The 18,953-nt window shown below is 42.6% G+C and overlaps 2 protein-coding genes across 3 annotated transcripts; one reads left to right on the top strand and one right to left on the bottom strand.

Moving 5' to 3' along the window:
- Window positions 1–11,913: 11,913 nt before the first annotated feature.
- wdr54 (WD repeat domain 54) lies at window positions 11,914–15,823 on the bottom strand. 2 transcript variants are annotated; one of them, XM_035165051.1, is made up of 10 exons: window positions 15,681–15,823; window positions 15,266–15,517; window positions 14,232–14,294; window positions 13,999–14,065; window positions 13,608–13,664; window positions 13,386–13,513; window positions 13,135–13,235; window positions 12,649–12,811; window positions 12,399–12,473; window positions 11,914–12,304 (listed from the first exon to the last, which is right to left on the bottom strand). In XM_035165051.1, exons 2-10 carry the CDS (start codon window positions 15,488–15,490, stop codon window positions 12,173–12,175), a joined length of 1,011 nt encoding a protein of 336 aa, XP_035020942.1. In that variant the 5' UTR covers window positions 15,491–15,517; window positions 15,681–15,823; the 3' UTR covers window positions 11,914–12,172. The 2 variants fall into 2 exon arrangements, with proteins under 2 accessions (XP_035020942.1, XP_035020943.1); XM_035165052.1 differs by having other exon boundaries at window positions 15,675–15,817.
- LOC118114546 (uncharacterized protein C2orf81 homolog) lies at window positions 15,811–18,222 on the top strand. Its single transcript, XM_035165050.2, has 4 exons — window positions 15,811–15,941; window positions 16,688–16,931; window positions 17,034–17,246; window positions 17,321–18,222. The coding sequence occupies exons 2-4, from the start codon at window positions 16,701–16,703 to the stop codon at window positions 18,038–18,040; spliced, it is 1,164 nt and encodes a 387-aa protein (XP_035020941.1). The 5' UTR covers window positions 15,811–15,941; window positions 16,688–16,700; the 3' UTR covers window positions 18,041–18,222.
- Window positions 18,223–18,953: the final 731 nt, after the last annotated feature.

The following is an 18,953-nucleotide window of genomic DNA, read 5'->3' as shown; positions in this document are numbered from 1 at the left end:
CCATCCTCAGTCTGTGGCCAGCAGCTAGCATGACACACACACGCACATACAGGTACACACACACACACAAACAAACAAACACACACCAGCACAGAAGAGTGATAGAACATCGTGCTGCAGACATGACATTGAAAGCATTGAGATGAACTTACTGCTGTGAAAGCTAAAGCATGTGCCACCTTTCTATTCTACATCAAGTGTTTCTGCTGACATACAGTATGATAGAATAACGGTCATATGATTGTGTGTGTGTGTGTGTGTGTGTGTGTGTGTGTGTGTGTGTGTGTGTGTGTGTGTGTGTGTGTGTGTGTGTGTGGTCTTTTCACCTCTCTGCTTTTGTTAGCCTTGTTGTCATCACTCTTCTTCATGACTGATGTGCTGAACCTTTATCTCAAAGTGTCTTGTGCAGCACTTTTCCATTACCATCGGCCTATAGCACCATTGATGCAGCCATATGGGCACAATAGGGGCACAACAGGGGCGTCTGCATGGTTTGACCCCCCGTCTCTCTGTCAGTCTTTCTCCTGAGGGGGCAAACTGCTGATCCCAGGGCTGTGAAAGGCCCACATCAGCTAAATTTCAACAAACAAACACAGTTAGGCCTGCGCATTGCACCCACGACACAGACTGACCCACAAATACACAATCGCACACAGAAACAAACAATACACAACTCGGCGCACAAACAAAGAAAAAGATGATCTTTGTTCCTCTCAGATCGATTTCACTCAGCAACTCTGTATCTCCGATGTGGCATTTCAGAAGCCACAATGGCCTGTGACACCAGCCATCGCACGACCACAATGAAATCCAACTTCGGACACTGAGTGGCCACAATGGGCCTCTCTTTGCCGCAGAGCCTCTGCCATTCTTCTGCCTGATCTCTTGGACAAAGCGGCGTTACAGAAGTACCAATTGAGCTTGAACAATCGCTTACAAAGGAGTCACTGACTTGATGTTTCCAGCCCTCTTGCCAACTGTACCACATTCTGTGCAGCGTAGTGTGAACGTTAACTGGCAATCTGTGCACAGAAAGATTATCACAACTTGACTCCGTGGCACAGTTATTGACTTGTAAACAACTGTTTCGTGAATTTCCCAATTGATTCGAGATCAGACTCAGGATCCAGCAGTTAGAATATATTATTTAACAAATACCACAGAGAGGTTTTAAAGTGAGTGACTATATCATGCATGCTTTTTTTGCCATCTTGTCAGTAGTTCTAATTGTATTTGCACATAGATAATCTGCTTAGACAGGAGGAGGAACATTAAATCTAACGTGCATTGCATATTTTTAATACTTATTTGTACACAGAGTAAATGAAAAAGAACATTTAATTAACCTCAAATAGAAATTTGATTTCTGTCAACAAAAGACAGGAGGACATATAAGCTGTGTCTGAATTCAGGGGCTGCATCCTTCTGAGGTTGCATTTGAGGAGAGATTGCGAACCAGAGGTTTTGACTAGGATGTCCCTATCGAAGGATCCTTCAAATGCGGCCGACAAATGTGTTCTTCCATCCCCAAGGAACAAAGGCTCCAACAGGTGGGCCCTTTCCGGCCCAACCTATCACAGGATTCTTGCGCTGCAGTAATAAACCGTTATGCGAGCGACAAGACATCCAATGCATGAGTATCACACTTCAAGTCGATCAAACAGCTAATGGTACACAAAAGTTTAATTTTTTTTTTTTGTTGATTTTTAGAACTTCAGTTCTGTTGCTAGGCGACAGCAAAAAAAAAAACGACACAAGCTGTTGACGCCAATCACAAAAATCCTCTGTAGACCAGGCCGTCTCATTTTCGGTTCAGCCCTCACAGCCTACGCAGCCCAGGAAGACTTCATCCTTTGGGGGACGCGATCTACACGGTCCTGAATCAGATCACACACATAATCATTTTAATGGTTTTCAACTAAACATCCCAGAAACATTAGGATATGTGACTTACATAAAGAAACAATGACTGTGGACCAGACAGACGGAGAGAGCTCAACCATATCTCACCCCAGGATTCTGCTGAGTAAGGATGTGGTGGGTAACATCCTCTCACCACAATTTTCTGACCACAGGTTCCCAAATCTGATCCTCCACGAATTGGGAGTTTGGATAAATCCTCCCTGAGAATTCTAAAACATACTCGCTGAAGTACCTCCTATTGGTGCCAAGCATTTTTGGGGTTGAATTTCTGTCATATGTTGTGATGCCATATGCTATATCTGTTGCAGCAAAGGAAAGCTGAACTTGAACCCTGAGCCAATGTGCTTCAAACACTATTTGACCTGTCATGACTCCATTAGTATGGGTATGTTTTCCACGCACATTTGTTCATGTGCATATATGTTGAAAGACCTGTGTAATTCTTGGTGATGACTGAGGCACCAGGTGTCAGTGTGGACAGAGATCTGAGAGGATGACAGAAACCCTGCCAGGAGTTAATCCCTCAGTCTGTCCATGAATCCACCCACCCCCATTAAGACCCCTCGAGGGGAGGGCCATCCTCTCCTGGACCAGCACCCTCCCAGTTCTGGCCACCTCACCTCCTTGGCCCACACTCCAGGCTGCTTGTGTCCCTTCTGGGCGTCACTCAGGTGCTATGAATAGTCACTGACGTACGCTTAGTGGTGTCAGCTGGGCATTGGCACGTGTGGCTCATGTCAGCACGGCCGCAGCGCAATGCTCCCGACTGGCGTCACTGCACCGACAGCACATTTGGGTCGCCATGGAAACAGGGACGAGCACAGCTACCTCTGCCCTTACATCTATTGGTTGTGCTTTCCAGACAAACTCACTTTCTCGCTCTCTATTTCCTTTCTGTCTTTCCTGTCTGTTCCTTAACACTTTTTGTTTCTCTCCTTGTTTACGTGACCTGTGTTGCCCAATTAAGAACTGGGTTTTCTGGAGGATTTTATATTCATGAACTGTTAAAGTCTTTGTCGTTTTGTTCTCATTGCGTTAATGAAAAACAGGGTCTGGGCCTTCAAGTCTCCTTTGGGTAAATGTGTGTGTTTAAATGGCCAAAGCAGGAGCTTCTCAATGTTTTCCAATTTCTCTCTCCTCCTCTGACTTTCTCTCAGAGCAAAACTTCTCTCTTCTTTTCTCCCTCTATTCACACAGGCATGCAGTGGAGGAGTGACCGGCCATAAAAGAAGGATGTGTGGGACACTTTGGCCTTCTTTTCTACAGTGGTCTGACAGCTTTCTTTGGACAAATGACCAGGTTGCAGTGTTTGTACTTCTGCTCTATTAACCACTTAGTGTTTATCCAAATATCATTTACTTTGTCCTGGTCAACAGGCAGGACGCCCGTCGGGGACAGGAACTGAGGCCGTGTTCATATAGCTGACATGTTGAGAGATCCAATCCCAAGCAGACAGCTCTTAGTTTGTGAGTTCACAAGATCTCACTTCCCTGCTCTATATACAAATACACAGTGGTGCGTATATTGTAAAGTTAAGTATATTGAAATAAAAGTTACTTTTACTCAAGAAAAGTAACTCTTGTGGTACATTTGTGTCTTATTTATTAGTACTTTCACATCAGGAAAATGTTAAGTTCCACCACTGCAAATAAACACATAGATCATTTCAGTTTACAAAGACCAAATGTGATGTTTTTAAACAGCAGGACACAAGATGTTAAAATAAGAAGTAGAAAACAAAACAATAAGTCTATTTCGTAAGAGTCCGAGCCAAACCCAATCATCATACATCACACATTCATGTCCACACTACTAAAACCTCCAAACGTAGTCTGAGCAACTGGATCTCAGCGTGTGCTCAATGTGTCTTGTCCCCATTTACACATGTCCCGTCATAAAGAATGCATGTTAAGTGGCAATCGTATAGTGTTTCCCCATACATGACTCTATATATAAAAACATACTGTCAATGGGTATTCAAATTAATGAACAATTCAGGCTAGAACCCCCCCGCCCCCGTAAAAACCTTCTAAATATAGATATGAATACAACAGGAGATTCTGGTGCATGTAATTACCACTGAAACTGATATTTATGGTTCAGTGTGTCAGAAAAAGAAACAACTTTTGAGAAAACAGCCTTTTAATGATCTGTAAATGGAATCTACAGGAGCAAAAAGACAAAGCGCAGTGAAATAAACACCTGAATGTGTGTTTTACACATTTCCCTTAGTTATGTTGTGGAGGCGAAACAGCTCGAAATCTCCCATTTAAGTGCTTAAAAAAGTCTTGTCCTCATGCCAGATATGAACGGGGTCAAGTTGACAAAATGAAAAAGTCAAGTGATACTCGTCATACTCGCTGCATCCTCTGCTACAGTATTATGATTTTTTAAGGTTCTTAATCTCTTGCGTGTGTATGACACAGGCTCCTGCTTTCAGAGTTATGCTGTTTTATGTGAAAACATTGATAATCCCTCTCCTCTTCCTCCATACGTCCTATTCCAAAGCACTGTCATCATGAGTGAAGTAAAAACTTGAGCAAAAGCCTTATGAAATCTCCTACCCAACCTATTCTGAGTGATTTAGCTTTTACATTTACAAGCATTATGAGTGGAGTCAAGTTCATCTCCTGAAACAATAGGGTTATTTACTGTAATTGTCCGAACCAGTGAGAACCAGAGGCAAGCCTCGCTCTCTGTGTGAGACACGATACTAAAAGGAGTCATTTATATCTCCTCATGGAAAGGTCAAGATTATGTCAAAAGTGTTCAATAAGAAAAAGTAACTAACTGACAATAATTGAGTCAGACCCAGTGATTTAATTATAAACCATTCAAACAGACTGTCTTTGTATTAGATTGTGACACCTGTGTGTGTGTATATGTGGGCACATGTGTATTTGTGGTGCACGTTGAGTGACAGAACAGCTGGGGAATGTGCGGGGTATAAAAGGGTCAGTAGGGCGCCGCTTCAGCTCAGCTTTTCTGATGTGAAACATGCGAGTCTAAGCTCATGAGGGCTATATGTTATCTTACCTAATGTACGCTACGTTTATTATTGGATTAAATATTCGAGATCCACTTTAATCTTTCTCACCACACAAAAAACAAGTGCACTGTAGAGCAAAATTACATGGCATCCAGCTAATTATCATTGCTGTGGTTTCCTGAATGGGTATAATAGTTAAAGTTTAAAAAAATATATTATCAATATAAGTTAAAAGACTGAAAAGATAAATATTGTACAAACAGACATCGGGATATTACATGCAATGAACTTGTATGAATATGTGAAATATGTAACTCTAAACAACAGTGACAGATGAAAAGCCAACATGTTTGGGTTGAGCTCAACAGAACTGTACTTAATAGTTACTTAATAATCATTACTAATCCTAGATATTAGAATAGATACTAAAATGAAACTATGGAGCATGAGTAAATACTCAGTCCCATGATGCCAAATACTAAAAACCCACACCATACACATACTGTTATGTGTGAACGTGTTGAATTACCATATCCCTGACAGTGAAAGGTTACTCAAACAATGATGAATGATGAAAAACGTTACACTGTCTCTGAAGCATCAATCTTTTTAAGCAAATAGATTTTGTTTCACTAAAAAGTCTCGACCTTGTACCGCACGCTCACAGACTGAGCTTTGCTTTACTTGACAGAACAAACACGGCCTTGATTAAACTTGATTAAACTCAATTGAACTCTGATCCAACTACACCTCCCATCATCCCACACACACACACACACACACACACACACACACACACACACACACACACACACACACACACACACACACACACACACACACACACACACACACACACCATACACATACACACACACACACACACACACAGACACACGTGCAACAAACACTCAACAGAGATGAACTGAGGACCCGCTGGTTAACACAGCAGGTGCTTTACGAAGCTTTCCTCTCTGTGGAGGTACTTTTAGGGTTACATCAATAATCAATCAGTTTAATTTTAGTTTTACCAATATCCAAAATAATAAAAATAACAACACATAAAAAGAAAAACTGTTATAAAGTCACATGAACAACTTCTTGTTTCCTTTTTTAAAAATGCAGAAAGCACTCCTCTGTTTCTTGGCTGCTGAACGTGTTTTAATAATGAGATGTTTTGATTGTCAATTTATTTCATATCTATTTCCTCCATTGATGCCGTGGATAAACTCTGTGTGCGTCTCTGCAGCCTTAGTTTGCATGGGCTCTCTCCATAGCTGCCACATAGGAAAGGAGTGTGTGCACTGAGGTGAATGTCAAGTTTGTCCACTTATAAAGCCAGCATTTCTCTCTCTCTCTCTCTCTCTCTCTCTCTCTCTCTCTCTCTCTCTCTCTCTCTCTCTCTCTCTCTCTCTCTCTCTCGTTCTCCTCACACACACAGACACACATGCCCTGTGTGCACACGCAAGAACACACAGAACCCAGTGTGCGATGGGAATGTTTATGTATTCTGATTTCAGGTTGTGCCCTGAAGACGCTCGTTCATCTCCTTCATATTAACCCTATTAGCAGTCTCAGTGCCGGAGCACAATGATAAGGGTTTGCAGGATATTGCTGTTATTATTGCTGAGGCTCTATTTTGAGACTCAATAACTCTCTCGCCCAAACACCAGAGGTAATGAGAAGAGTGATTATGTGCGAGAGGGGGAGAGTGGCTGTGAATAAAAAGCCACCAAATCTTCATCAGGTTCATGATGGAGATGATAGAATCAACCATCTTTGAGCATGTGCTGTTATCTTCTACCTTCCTGTGATGAATATACAATACAAAACATGACACTTCAATTTTTCATTTTTTTATGATAAAATCTTTGTCACTGAAAAAAAGGTTTGAGATGGTAAAAACAACTTATCCCGCATCTTTTTAGTTATTGTCATTGATCATGTTATTATAATAAATATCGTAAAAGTATGCACAAACACACGGATTCAAATCTAAGGCAGGGCTGACTTTATTTTGGAGGCATTCTCAAAATGAATCCATCATTATTCAAATGGTGCCATCTGCACATATGGCCATATACACACACAGGCATTAGCACGCATGCACACTAGCACACACCAGCGTCAGCTCATCAACGTCAGACAATCAAAACAGTGCACAGTGCTAGGCAACCGTGCTATCCCCGTGCAGATGGCAGGGTCTGATCATGTTTATTTTACTCTAATCTAATGCACTTAAGTCCTGTCTCCTACCCATGCCTTCTAAATGATGGTACATGTTTGTGTGTGTGTGTGTGTGTGTGTGTGTGTGTGTGTGTGTGTGTGTGTGTGTGTGTTACCGTTGCATAATGGGCTAAAATAGTCAGTGTCCACTTAACCCTGTGTTGACTCACTTCCTGTTTTCCCACAACTCAAATACCAAATTATCCAATAAAACAATCACAGCTAGAGTCAGGCTCGACCCAATTTGATTCAAAGCTGCCCCTCTCAACCTAAACCTGACTGCAGCAATTCATTCCCACCTCCAATATCCACCTGTGAGCAGATTACGTCTCCTCTGGCCTCCAGTACAACGGTGATATGCTTTCTCACTTGACTTGACTCATAACACTCCCCACTTTGTAGGGTTGAGCTGTGTGACCCGGATTGAGAAACTATATACTCACACAGAATGTGACAGAGTGAACAACACAGTGTTTGTTACATTTCATTTAGCTGTTTGTCATCTTTAACACAACTAAAGAAAATATTTAGCCTTTTCTCTACAAAACAATTCCCCAAATAGGTTTGGTAGTTTAACGTGCTGGTAGAAAAAAACTAACAGCAATGAAAACATTTGGTGGTGAAGGTAATTATTTCAACCTGACAACATGGTAGTAGCCTTAAATCTCTTTTATTCACTTGTCTTCTCATGGTTTGTGGAGATTTCAGATACAGTGGCTCAGTCATGTTGAGACTTTTCCCCCCCATATCAGAGGCCCACACAGGCAACATGGTGTCCTGGCATGACACGAGGGACGTGGCTCTCCGTCTCACAGTCTGATGATGCACAGAGCTGTAGCTGCGGAGGTGGGTCACTCGGCTTGGCTCAGCTATAATCTAGTTTGTTGCAACAAACAGATCCACCCTGTTTCCAAACTGTTTGTCTACACCACCGACCATTCTCCACCCTAATACACCAAACAATTGTTATCACTGTTGTGTGTTTGCAGACTGGATGAGCTGTCCCAGTCGTCAGGCCACTTCGGTCCCTCCACATTCCAATTATCATAGTCACCTTGATGACTTCACACACCTCTACACACCCTCTCTCATAGCTGCTTCGCCTATTAAATTTGCCATCATACCTGGAGTAGTTCTGCATCATGTGCTTTAAACCATTTGACCACAGTCAAATCAGTCAGTCAACTCCATATGAAATAAATAACTTTAATATAGCCCAGTAGATTTTCATGGTGTAATATTCAGTACATTAATAAACACGTCATTGGCAAAACTTTCCCCCGTACTTTATTTTGATGGATATAAACAGAATCCTTTTTATTTAACAAATTAATCCAGATTTCCTGAAACAATTCTAATCAGTCTATAATTAGCATGGCGTTGTAATGATCCCCAGCTCCTTAGGTTCACGTGCCGAAGTTTCCTAAGGCAAGATACTGAACCCTAAATGACACCTGGCCGTGTGGGATAGAAAAAGTGCTTTGAGTGAATGTGTGTGTGACTGTGAAGCACTTTGAGTGGTTGAAAAGAATGGAAAAACACTAAATACAGCCAATTTACTAAATGACTGTGTGAAAACAATGTGAAATAAGTGGCTTTCAGCAACTGTTTGCTAACACGTTTACCATATCATTAAAAAGTGATGAAATGTCAGTGTCCCAACTCGTTGGACCAAATAATACGTTCTTGCAGATTTAAATCAGAAAACGAAATGAGTCAGTAGTTTCACCGAGCATTTAGTGCCAGCTCTCGGTGCTTTAATGATACAATGCCAGCTTCTCAGTAATACTTCAATACCCGGCTCTGCAGGCACGTAAAAATACTGTAGCTATGCAAAAATTATGCACATGCAATTTGTGATTTTTTCCAAATGTTTGTTGACCTCGTTCCTGTGTTTGTCTGCCCTAATGCTATATTTGCACGTCTGTGCCGCTTCTCAGCAGAGGCAGTTCGTCAAGTCTGTCAGTCAGTAGCCTTCTCCGTCTCATTTCAGTGTGTTTAAAATGGCAGATCTATTTACTAAGCGCGTCTGGGTTGCTGGTTTTCTTCGTCAGAGAGCTTGGTCTGTCTGTGGCAGCAGGCATGGCTGGAGGGGCTTTAGGCTCTCCATCCCCCGTGGTGAGGCTCAATCCCGGCAGGCTTAGAGAGACAGGCCCATAGGCGGGCGGCTGCCACAAGGCTGGATGGGCTGGGGATGAATTGCTCTCCGAATAATGAAGAAACACGCAAACAAACAGGCTCACAGATATTCACGGTGTGGCACTCACATAAACACGCGCATAGATACTCACCACACCCGGTTTTAATGGATGAACTATGTATTGTGGCACAGTAATCCAGGCATTTGCAGTTTGGGTTGTGCACTGATCAAACTTGTTTAACTTGATATTCTATTTTATCTAATAGAATTAGAGACTTTTTATAACAGCTGAATAACATATTACTTTCAATGCACTATTTATTTTTTCCACTTTACTTTTTCTCCATTTTACTAATACAGCTATTCTCTTTGTTGTGATTTTCATGTTTTCTCCTATATATTACATGCTATTAATTTCTATTCTCTTCACTTTTGTTTTTCTTTTTGTATTTGAGTCTTGTTTAAATCCTGCCTCTACTGTTAGGGTCATTAGTTTCTTAGGAAGCCTCGTGGGGGCGTTTTGCCTTTTGCCCGAGGGGCTTCTTTGGTTCTAACTGACTAGTGGGTAGTTACATAGGTAAAGACCCAAAGAGGTTTTATCCCTGGGACCCCCTGCTGGTTAAGGAGGCCTCTTGGATGGGAGGTGGGATGTCTTTGTGAGGCACTGGTGGGTCCACTTGCCTATGGTCTTGAAGATTTGTAAGATTGTGTTTCCTCAGGTCCATGGAGTTTTTTTTTCTTGGTGTTCTACTAAGTCACTCCTTTGTATGTGTGTGTGTGCGTGTGTGCGTGTGTGCGTGCGTGTGTGTGTGTGTGTGTGCTGTTTGTCAGGATGTCACCTCTGGGGTTTAAGTCTTCTTAATTTTAATGTGATCAGAGGTTCTTCTGTGATTTTATTTGGGTGACACATCAGACTTCTGGGAGGGGGGGAGGGGGTTGCTAAAGGTCTTGCAGAATCTATTTTTGCCTTGTCACTCTCATTAATAAGAGATTTTCAAAGTGAGTACTGGAGAAGATGAGGGGGACATGTTGCTCTAATACCGTTATTCCCGACCGTATCTGAGAGCAGCTCGTGTTGAGGCCTGTTCTCCCCGACATTGTGTGCTCAGCTGTGTGCGGCACCTAAGAGCCGACTATTGACGAGGACTGCAGCAGTACACAGCGTGAGTGGCCCCGGGGCTGTGTATGGGGACCAGTGTGTCGAAAAGCACTATTGGTTTAGTTAACAAGGAATAAATGACGGCTGTTGTTTGTCCCTGCATGTTTTTCAGAGAAAACTGAGGCCATATTCCTCTTTTCAACAACCAGCTCTGTTCTCCCACAAACTCTGTTACTCAGCTTTGCTTATTTCGTGTGCGACTTCTGACCGACCTTTCCGACCCCCCCTCCATACTGATCCACATAGTTATGTAATGTCAGTGCCATCCTGGACCTCATATTGACAGCTTAGTCCTGCACTGTCCCTCTCCAGCCAGTGCCAGCCGCTCCACCCCCGGCAACGGGGGACTCATGACACAACATGACAGCCTGAGGAGAATTATTGATCCCATTACTGCCTGTGTACTGCATGTTTTGTGCTTCAGCATGAACATGTCTGTCAAGTTGGTGGCGATCAAATATAAGTTACATAACCTGCCATGTGTGTGGGTTCGAAACAGTCCTGTCAGCTGATGTTATGTGACCAGTGTTGACTGCAAACCAGGAAAGGGTAGAACTCAGGGATTTGAAGCACGCTTAGCCCCAGACTGAGAGAGCGCGCAACTCCGGGCTGACCTGATTCTTCTTATCTTGTCATGACAAGGCGAGATTACAATGATACCTGCTGCCTGACGTGAACTAACTGAATAAACAACACAACATTTTCCAAAGTACAGCTGAGTTGGCAGGATTTGTTTCCAGCAAAGGCATTTTCAGCTTGTGTCAACAAACCCAACAAAACAGTATCTCTGTTGTATTTGTGATGCTTTGACTCGCATCATAAATTGTTCAACAATAGTAATTAGGTTGCAGTTGTTTTCAGCAAAGGTCATTCTTCGTGTTATTTTTGGAAGAAACTTACTGTTTCCACTGTTTCTAGACTAAAACGTTCCATTTACTAAATTTAAACGTCTGTTCAAGGGTAACAAATCCATCATGGACATGACAGTTAGGGTTAAACACCACAGTTGAAAAAAAAAATTTCCCACCAACATACAGGACATAGTGGACTGCATAAAAGACTATAATTAAAGGTTAATTGAGGCAAACATTTAATTATAGAATGACATCGGTCATATCTAGACTGGTGGCATGGCAGGAAAGAGATGATGCATTGGAGGCCAATCCTTGAAACTAGCCACCAAACTGAAAACAAGTTGTTTCAGACCTCCCTGTGCGATGTGGCCTTGTTTACTGGCGGATATAAGAGCCTTTCATCCTGTGGTCTGCACAGTGTCCAATCACAATGTGAAGTCTCTTTTCGGTCTTCAGTCCAACATAACCTTTAATGCAACTCCACCCTGCCCTCTAGTGAACTCTCATTGCACTACACCGTCACTGCCCTGCTAAAAAAATTAACCCACACCTCCATCTGCTGGACCATTTGTGAAGTGCAAAATTATAAACGGCGTTCTTTTTGAAAGTAATGAAAATGTCAGAAAGAATAACAGAATATTTTATTTGATACATCCACATACATGTAAAGATTTATACTTAAAATATTTATAGAAACTTTAACACTTTATAACATAATTACTTTTATGCTATTGTCCTTCTAGCCTTTTGTAGATGTAGAGATGTTGAGACAGGACCCCAAGAAACAACAGCTCTCCCAAAAGGGATTATTATAAATACACTCTTGCGGAGTCGCAACCCAAATTCACATTCATCCACTGAACCTCGGTGAAGGCAATGTCCTACGTCTGTGTGTAGCGGATAATCTCACTCAGGTCATAGCCTGTCACTGCAAAAGCATAGCCATCGCTGTCGCAGAACTTGGCGCCACAGATTTGTGTGTCTGTCACACACTCATTGTGCAAATGGGCAATCTAAAAGGAAACGAAAAAACACAAAGCCAAAGTTTCAGTGAGAGTAAGAGACAAAAGTTAAAAATTCCTAAATGCCTTGATCCTGGATCCTTACCTCCACGCTGTTTGTCTCCGGGGTCATATTCAGGTGCCACACTCTGACTAGAGAGTCCTCAGCAGCAGACAGAAGCTGAAGCACACAATATGCGCCATTTTAAAAATGCATTAGTATGATCCAACCACAAAAATCACTGAACAAAGTTAATAATTGCACACTTTAAATGATAAATACCAACAAATGACTGTAAAGACAATACAAACGAATGTTATTTTTCTTTCTTATCTATTTGGTTTACACAACTCACCAGTCCAGAAAAAGGAGCGATGTCTAGTGAGTTTATCCATCGAGCATGGGCGTTGACCTCAGCGTGCAGGATCCCCGTCACTGCCTCGTAGAGACGTATCTGGCCTGTGCCGTAACCTGCCACCACTGTGCCTTTCCACAGCTTGACAGATGAGCAGCTCATGCTACGAGCAGGGAGGAAGATGGAGGATCATTGGCATCAGGGAACAAACGGAAAAGATAATGGACATTTGATTAGAGCCAGGAAGGCGAAATGAGAAGGAAACAGGAGGCAGTGGAAAGGAACACACATCAGAGTACCTTAATGTATGTTGACAGATGGGAGAGAGAGTGAGGGGAAAGTATGAGTCGAGGAGGAGTTTAAGGTTGGATGATGGTGTTTCCCATAGCTCAGTGTTAGTTGGTTGTCACTGCACCACTTAACTGTTGGTCAACTTTACAGTGTGCACCAAAAATCACAAATACTATGCTGGAATTAACTTCTTACTCAAAGCCATGGATCTTGTGTAGCAGCTGAAATTCCTCCCCAGACTTCCATACACACAGGTTGCCCCCATCATCTGCACTGACCAGATCGGCGATGCACTCCTGAGGAGAGGTGGACAGAAACAAACAGGGATCCTGTATTTAATAAGACTGCGCTTTAATTTATTTATTTATGTGGTCTGCAAAGTTAGAGGTACCTTCGATCAACAAAGGTTTAGATAAAAAGGCGATGACAGCACACACACACTGTACCTGGCTGCCAGAGCACTCGGAGGCCATGTCAGTGATCGACTCCTTGTGCTCGTCCAGCACCTCAGACAAGGAGATATTAGTGCCTTTACTGGGAACGTCAAACACAAGAATTGATCCAGATGAAATGCCTACATAGAAAGAAAGAGACAGGTAGTAAGTTTTGCCCTGTATTTTCAGTGCATATGTTCAGTAAATGAAAGATATATTTCACCTCATACTTACCCACACATATATAATTCTCCGGCACTGCTGATATCCCTCGAGCAAACACAGCTTGACCTGGGACACAAATAAATTCTGTGAGTGCACTAGATTTGAAAACTAGATTAATACATTTCTCTTGCACAAAAAACTCAGCAACTAAACCCATGTGTACAATGTCTTCACAGCCACGTGTGATTCTGTAGATAAATTTAATAACGTAGGTGTAGATACCTGGAAAGTTTAATTTCATTTAAATAACCAGGTCCTCCCACTGATGTTTTTAATTCTGTTTGTGTCATGAAGAAGGATCAACCACAGCAACATATTTCCAGTAACTGCTAAATATGTTACATTTATATCATATGCAAATAATAGAGACAGGTCAGTCACAGCGTATATGTCAGTTTACCTGTAGTTGTTTCTGGAGTATCCAGCGCATGCCAGTACACCATGATGGAGCCATCAGATTCATACATCTAAAAGAGACAGGTTCACATTTGAAATATTCTCAATGACTCACATCACACACACACACACACACACACATATATATATATATAAAGACACAACTAACAGTGCCTGTTTTAAATGTAACAATAATCATTGACTGCAGAGAAAAGCAGACAAAAACAAAACCTCTACCTGGATGCCTTTCTGGGAAGTCACCACCAGCAGCTCCCGAGATTGCAGGGAACAAAATGCAGCCTGTTACAAGAAGAGAACACAGAATTTCTTTATTTTTATGATACAGTCAATGTTAAAATTCACCCTTTAATATTTGCCACTAACCTATTAGATTACATATTTCGCAAATTGTTCTAAATTTTATTTTATCCCTGTTTTTCAATGACCTAACAATGACCTTATTTTCGACCTTAAAAGCATCTAAGGGTGTTTGCATCCTTACTGTAGTGTGTGTCCCTTTATACACAGCCCCCCCGATTTCCAGAAATTGTCGTGATCTAAAACAGAACACTGACAGCAGCCAATAAGATTTTATGGCCAGTCTTCCCCTCTCAAAGCATCACCAAGGAAGAAGAGCATCTGTAGATGTGTATGGGTCACAAGCTTTAGCCCCTGACTGACTGAATTATTATTTTATCTAAATTTAAGTTTATGTTACTTTCTGTCAGATAAAATTTAACTGTGTGTAAATGGTGATTCCATTCCTTCCCTGTCTGTATTATGATTTGCATGCATTCAGTGTAACTTCAAATTGTCGAATTTGAATGCAGACACTTGGATGACACCACAGGAGCAGTATGGAGGCATGTTGTGTTTTCTTTCTGTGGTTTTTTTAAACATTTGAAGAATCTCTCACCAGTTACTTTAATTGTATTGGATTTGGCTGCAACACTCTTTACCCCTGAAACTCCAGAAGTGTTTTGTGGACTCAAACACGTCACCCACCCCTCCATAGTGGTGAGTAGATAATCACTGAATTTTCCATTTTTGGTTGAAATATCCCTTTAACATCAGACATGGCTGTCCCATTTTTTTAGTTTTGTAAACATAGCCAACAAAACAAAAAGGACCCACTGTCCAGATGTACAGTCTGCAGGTGCATTTATAGAAAATAGAGATGGAGCATTTCTGATCTAGATGAAGGCACATCCTGTTTCCCCTGCTCTCACATAGGCAGCAGGACACCTCCATGACACAGTGACTGCACCGACCTGCATGATGAGCGACGCGCTGGTGGCCACATTGGGCTCCTTGGACTGCAGCTGGCGGTGCGAGTAGTTGAGTCCGTCCCAGGACGCGCTCACCATGTTGACCACGTTGGCATGGACCACCGTGAAGTAGGTGAGGCGCCGCGGGGCGATGCGCAGGACGCCCAGGTTGTTGTACAGAGCCGAGGCGCTGTTTTTGATCGGGATGCTCTTCTCCTTGTGATACATGGAGACGGCGGGTGGGGGGACGTCAGTCTGAGAGAAGAGGAGAGGGTCCCTGTGAAAAGGGTCTGGATCGGGAGAATTCACCATTTCGTTAAAAAACACACGCTGAATACTTCACATTAGCATCAGGCTAACGTAACGAGAGCCAACTACAACAACAGCGCAGCCTATTTAAAAGAGAGAATACCGTTACTTTTGCTGTGACACACGTGTACGTCCTCTTGCTTCCGGTTAGATAACTCACTCCTTCTCCATCGGCACTGTTGTTTTGGATTGTTTCATATAAAGCTAACGCAGACGAAGCACTTTTCTTCGGTCGTTAGCAACAGGATTACCTCCGCGTCCACCGCAGCCATAGAGACAACGTCCGTCCCGCTACGTACCGCGTCACCACTGCGTGCTTCTGTTGCCGAGCAACCGCAGACTCTACTGAACAGAGGACACAAAGCGAAGGGTGAGGTTTTAGTTTTAATATGGATTCTTCTCAGTTTATAACGCTGTGATTATTTATATTACACAAATGTGTCAAAAACAATGATTTTTGTGGCCATGTGTGTAAAGCTGTTTTATCAAAGCGGTATATTATGTTATTAAACAGGATGAAACAAGTAGAGCTGTCCGATAGTTTATAAACCGTGGTGAGGTTTTTAAAGAATGTATCATGTAGTGAGACTGTAATTGTCTGGTTGTTTCTCTGTTTGTTTGTTTGGTTGGTTTGACCACCAGAAATATCACTGTATTTGTTTGTTATATTATTATTACTATTGTAATAATACTCATTATTACTAGCTGTTGTTCACAATCTAAAGCTTGTAGGTTCATCTCTTAGACAAGGTGGAGACTTTCCCCTGTCAGTGGATAGGGGAGGAGTTGGGAGAATATGAGGTTAAATAAAGGTTGGGTGTGTTTCAGGTCCTATGACCTCTGTTTGAGGTCATAGGACATTTGTTTAGCACTGAAACTATGATGCAGAAGCTTTTAGCTGATGAAGGTTTAAAGACCCCTCCTTATCCTTGAGGATGAATTCCTAAAAAAAAACATCCATCCATCTGTCCACACATTTATCAATCCTCCACCATTCTTTAGCCCACTCAATAAATGGTTTAATGGCTCTTGGATCCAGTTTGAAATTACAGTCTTTTTCGATAGTATTATTATTTGTTATTAATAGTTATGTATTTATTCCTTTTGTAATTTCAGCCCCTAAGCAAAGATGCCCCGCTCTGCAGCCAAGTCCCAAGCCGGCAAGAGTAGACGGATGTCATCCGTCCCAGTGACCCCACTTCCAACGCAGGAGCTGGAAATTATTACTGGTCGCTTAACCCAAACCCAGTGGAATAAGATCTTGATCCAGGAGGAAAATGATGAGATAGTTGGGGAGATTATGGATGAACTGTTGAGCAAAGTCATGGACGGCTGTTTGAAGGTGTACGTTGAAAGACAGGTAAAAATGGGAAGGTCCACATTTGTTTTATTTAGATTTTACTTCAGTGTGAACATTATTTTACATGTAACATCCATGATGTTGCTTATCTCTGTCTTTCAGCTAGAACCTTTTTCCGCATCTTGGGCCAAGAACTACCTCACACAGATTTTAGAGCAACAAATCATGTGCCCGGATGAGGGAGAAGGACCAGAGGAAGCATCTAAAACTGAGGACTCAGAGCCAATGCCAGCAACCTGCGATGCCTGGGCTCAAGGATGTGTGACTGTTGTCATTGCTACTCCTCGATTATCTCATCCTACTTCTGCACAACAGGTAGGCTACTCTTGATAGGTCTTCTTTGTATCCTTCTGCCGTATATCAATATCTGTATTTCAATTTTTTCACAGGAGGATGAAGTTGTACAGGCCCCAGCACAATCAGCACCAGGAGTCGACCAGCAATGTGTTGTAATGGCCCAAACAAACAGCTCTCCAAAGCAACCTGACAGGGAAACAAGTCCAAGGAGGCCTGTCAATAACAAGCAATGTAAAGTGCTTATTCCTCGGCCCCCACCGAAAATTGATGTTAAGAAAAAGCAGCAGTTAAATTTTCCACCTAAACCTGTTCCAGTCAAATTGCCGCCCATTCTGTCCTGTTCAGCATTAAAAAACGATGTGGAGGTAGAGGATAAAAGAGGAGTATATTGTGTTTATAACAACATGTCTGGGCCATCATATCAGTCTAAGGAATACCAATCCATACCAAGACTTGATTCCTCATCCCTGCCTCGACACAGCATCTTTCCTCAGTATGAGATTGTTGACAGTGACCAAACAAAACCCAATCCCAAGAAACCAAGTCGATTATCCAAACTAGAGCCAAAATACAATAAGCAAAAAACTGATTGGACAATAACCACAGTGATGCCACTGACCAGCTCCAAGGATAAGCCTGCAAAGTTTCAGAGGAGAAATGAGGCAGATGTCTTTCTGAAGAAATTGTCTCCCTTCAGACGGCGTCAGGAGGGGATGGAGTTCTCTGGGTCTCTGAAGCTGGACACAATGGTTTTGGCTAAGGGTGTTACCCTGAGGGATCCCCAGGCGGTAGCAAGTAACCCTCTCACGTAGGGCTGTGCAACGTGGTCTCACGTGGCATGTAAGATATCTTACGAAAAGTTATGTACAAATTTACATAGAGAATCCTATGAAATGCACAGCGCTACAAACAACAAGCTCGCCTGCGCAGACCTCTGCATCAATATTCTCAAGCAAGATGGCGGAGATTGCTGTATTCTTGGTGGAAAATGCTATATTTTAGGAATGTTTCTTAATAAAAATGCGTTTTGATGATATTTATGGCAAGATATGTGTGTTTCAGTTTCAATATTTTCATTCAATGAACCTATACGATGCTTGGTTTGTTAGTTATTACGAAGATCACGTTCAGATTCACGTTTCTGTCGTATCTAAGGTGGTTGCTATGGGCGCTTTTGTCGCTCCTTGCCGTCAAACCGGAATATTTTGTAAATTGCCCCCGTTAATATCTTTCCATATACTGCAAGGCATCAGTAGAAGAAGGACATGAAAGATGTGTATTGAATCAGAACAAAATGCCTGTTTATTTTCCTCCCCTCGTCAATTCCTCGCTCTGCAGTACATAACCACTTCCGTTGCTTGTGTAGCCAGATGCGCGCTCCCTCCCTGCCGCTGCGGGGCGCTCTACCTGTTCTAATGGCGCACCAGTCATTAGGCGACGTCAGGCGTCCCGTATTTAAGGAGGCGGCCGTGTTTGGCTCGCACTCCTTCCGGTTCCGCTCCTCTCCGGTGGGTCGTGGACAGCGCGGAAGAGCTACCTCTGTAGCCGCGGCGTGGTTGTGCAACAGCCAGCGCCTCCTCTAATTTCCCCCCCTCGTGCGCAGCGTGACTGACTGCTGGCGTGGGATCGCTCCGCCGGGGGACCTTCGGGGTGCAGTTGCGGGTCTGCTTTGTAAGTAACGTTGTCTGCCGTCTCTTGCTTCTCTTACCCAAGCTGACTGTTTAT

The sequence above is a fragment of the Hippoglossus stenolepis genome, chromosome 9 (genome assembly GCF_022539355.2).
Source record: "Hippoglossus stenolepis isolate QCI-W04-F060 chromosome 9, HSTE1.2, whole genome shotgun sequence".
Classification (NCBI taxonomy): Eukaryota; Metazoa; Chordata; class Actinopteri; order Pleuronectiformes; family Pleuronectidae; genus Hippoglossus; species Hippoglossus stenolepis.
The sequence above is the reverse complement of the archived record's forward strand: the minus strand, read 5'-3'. Positions and strand labels throughout refer to the sequence as shown.

Bases quoted from the DNA above. Each gene is read 5' to 3' on its own strand.
- wdr54 (XM_035165051.1), bottom strand. From the start codon at position 15,490: ATGTATCACAAGGAGAAGAGCATCCCGATCAAAAACAGCGCCTCGGCT. The intron at 14,066-14,231 runs GTAGAGGTTTTG...TGTCTCTTTTAG, and splicing joins CTTCCCAGAAAGGCATCCAG to ATGTATGAATCTGATGGCTC. The intron at 13,665-13,998 runs GTAAACTGACAT...TTTGTGTCCCAG, and splicing joins TACTCCAGAAACAACTACAG to GTCAAGCTGTGTTTGCTCGA.
- LOC118114546 (XM_035165050.2), top strand. From the start codon at position 16,701: ATGCCCCGCTCTGCAGCCAAGTCCCAAGCCGGCAAGAGTAGACGGATG. The intron at 16,932-17,033 runs GTAAAAATGGGA...TCTGTCTTTCAG, and splicing joins AGGTGTACGTTGAAAGACAG to CTAGAACCTTTTTCCGCATC. The intron at 17,247-17,320 runs GTAGGCTACTCT...ATTTTTTCACAG, and splicing joins ATCCTACTTCTGCACAACAG to GAGGATGAAGTTGTACAGGC.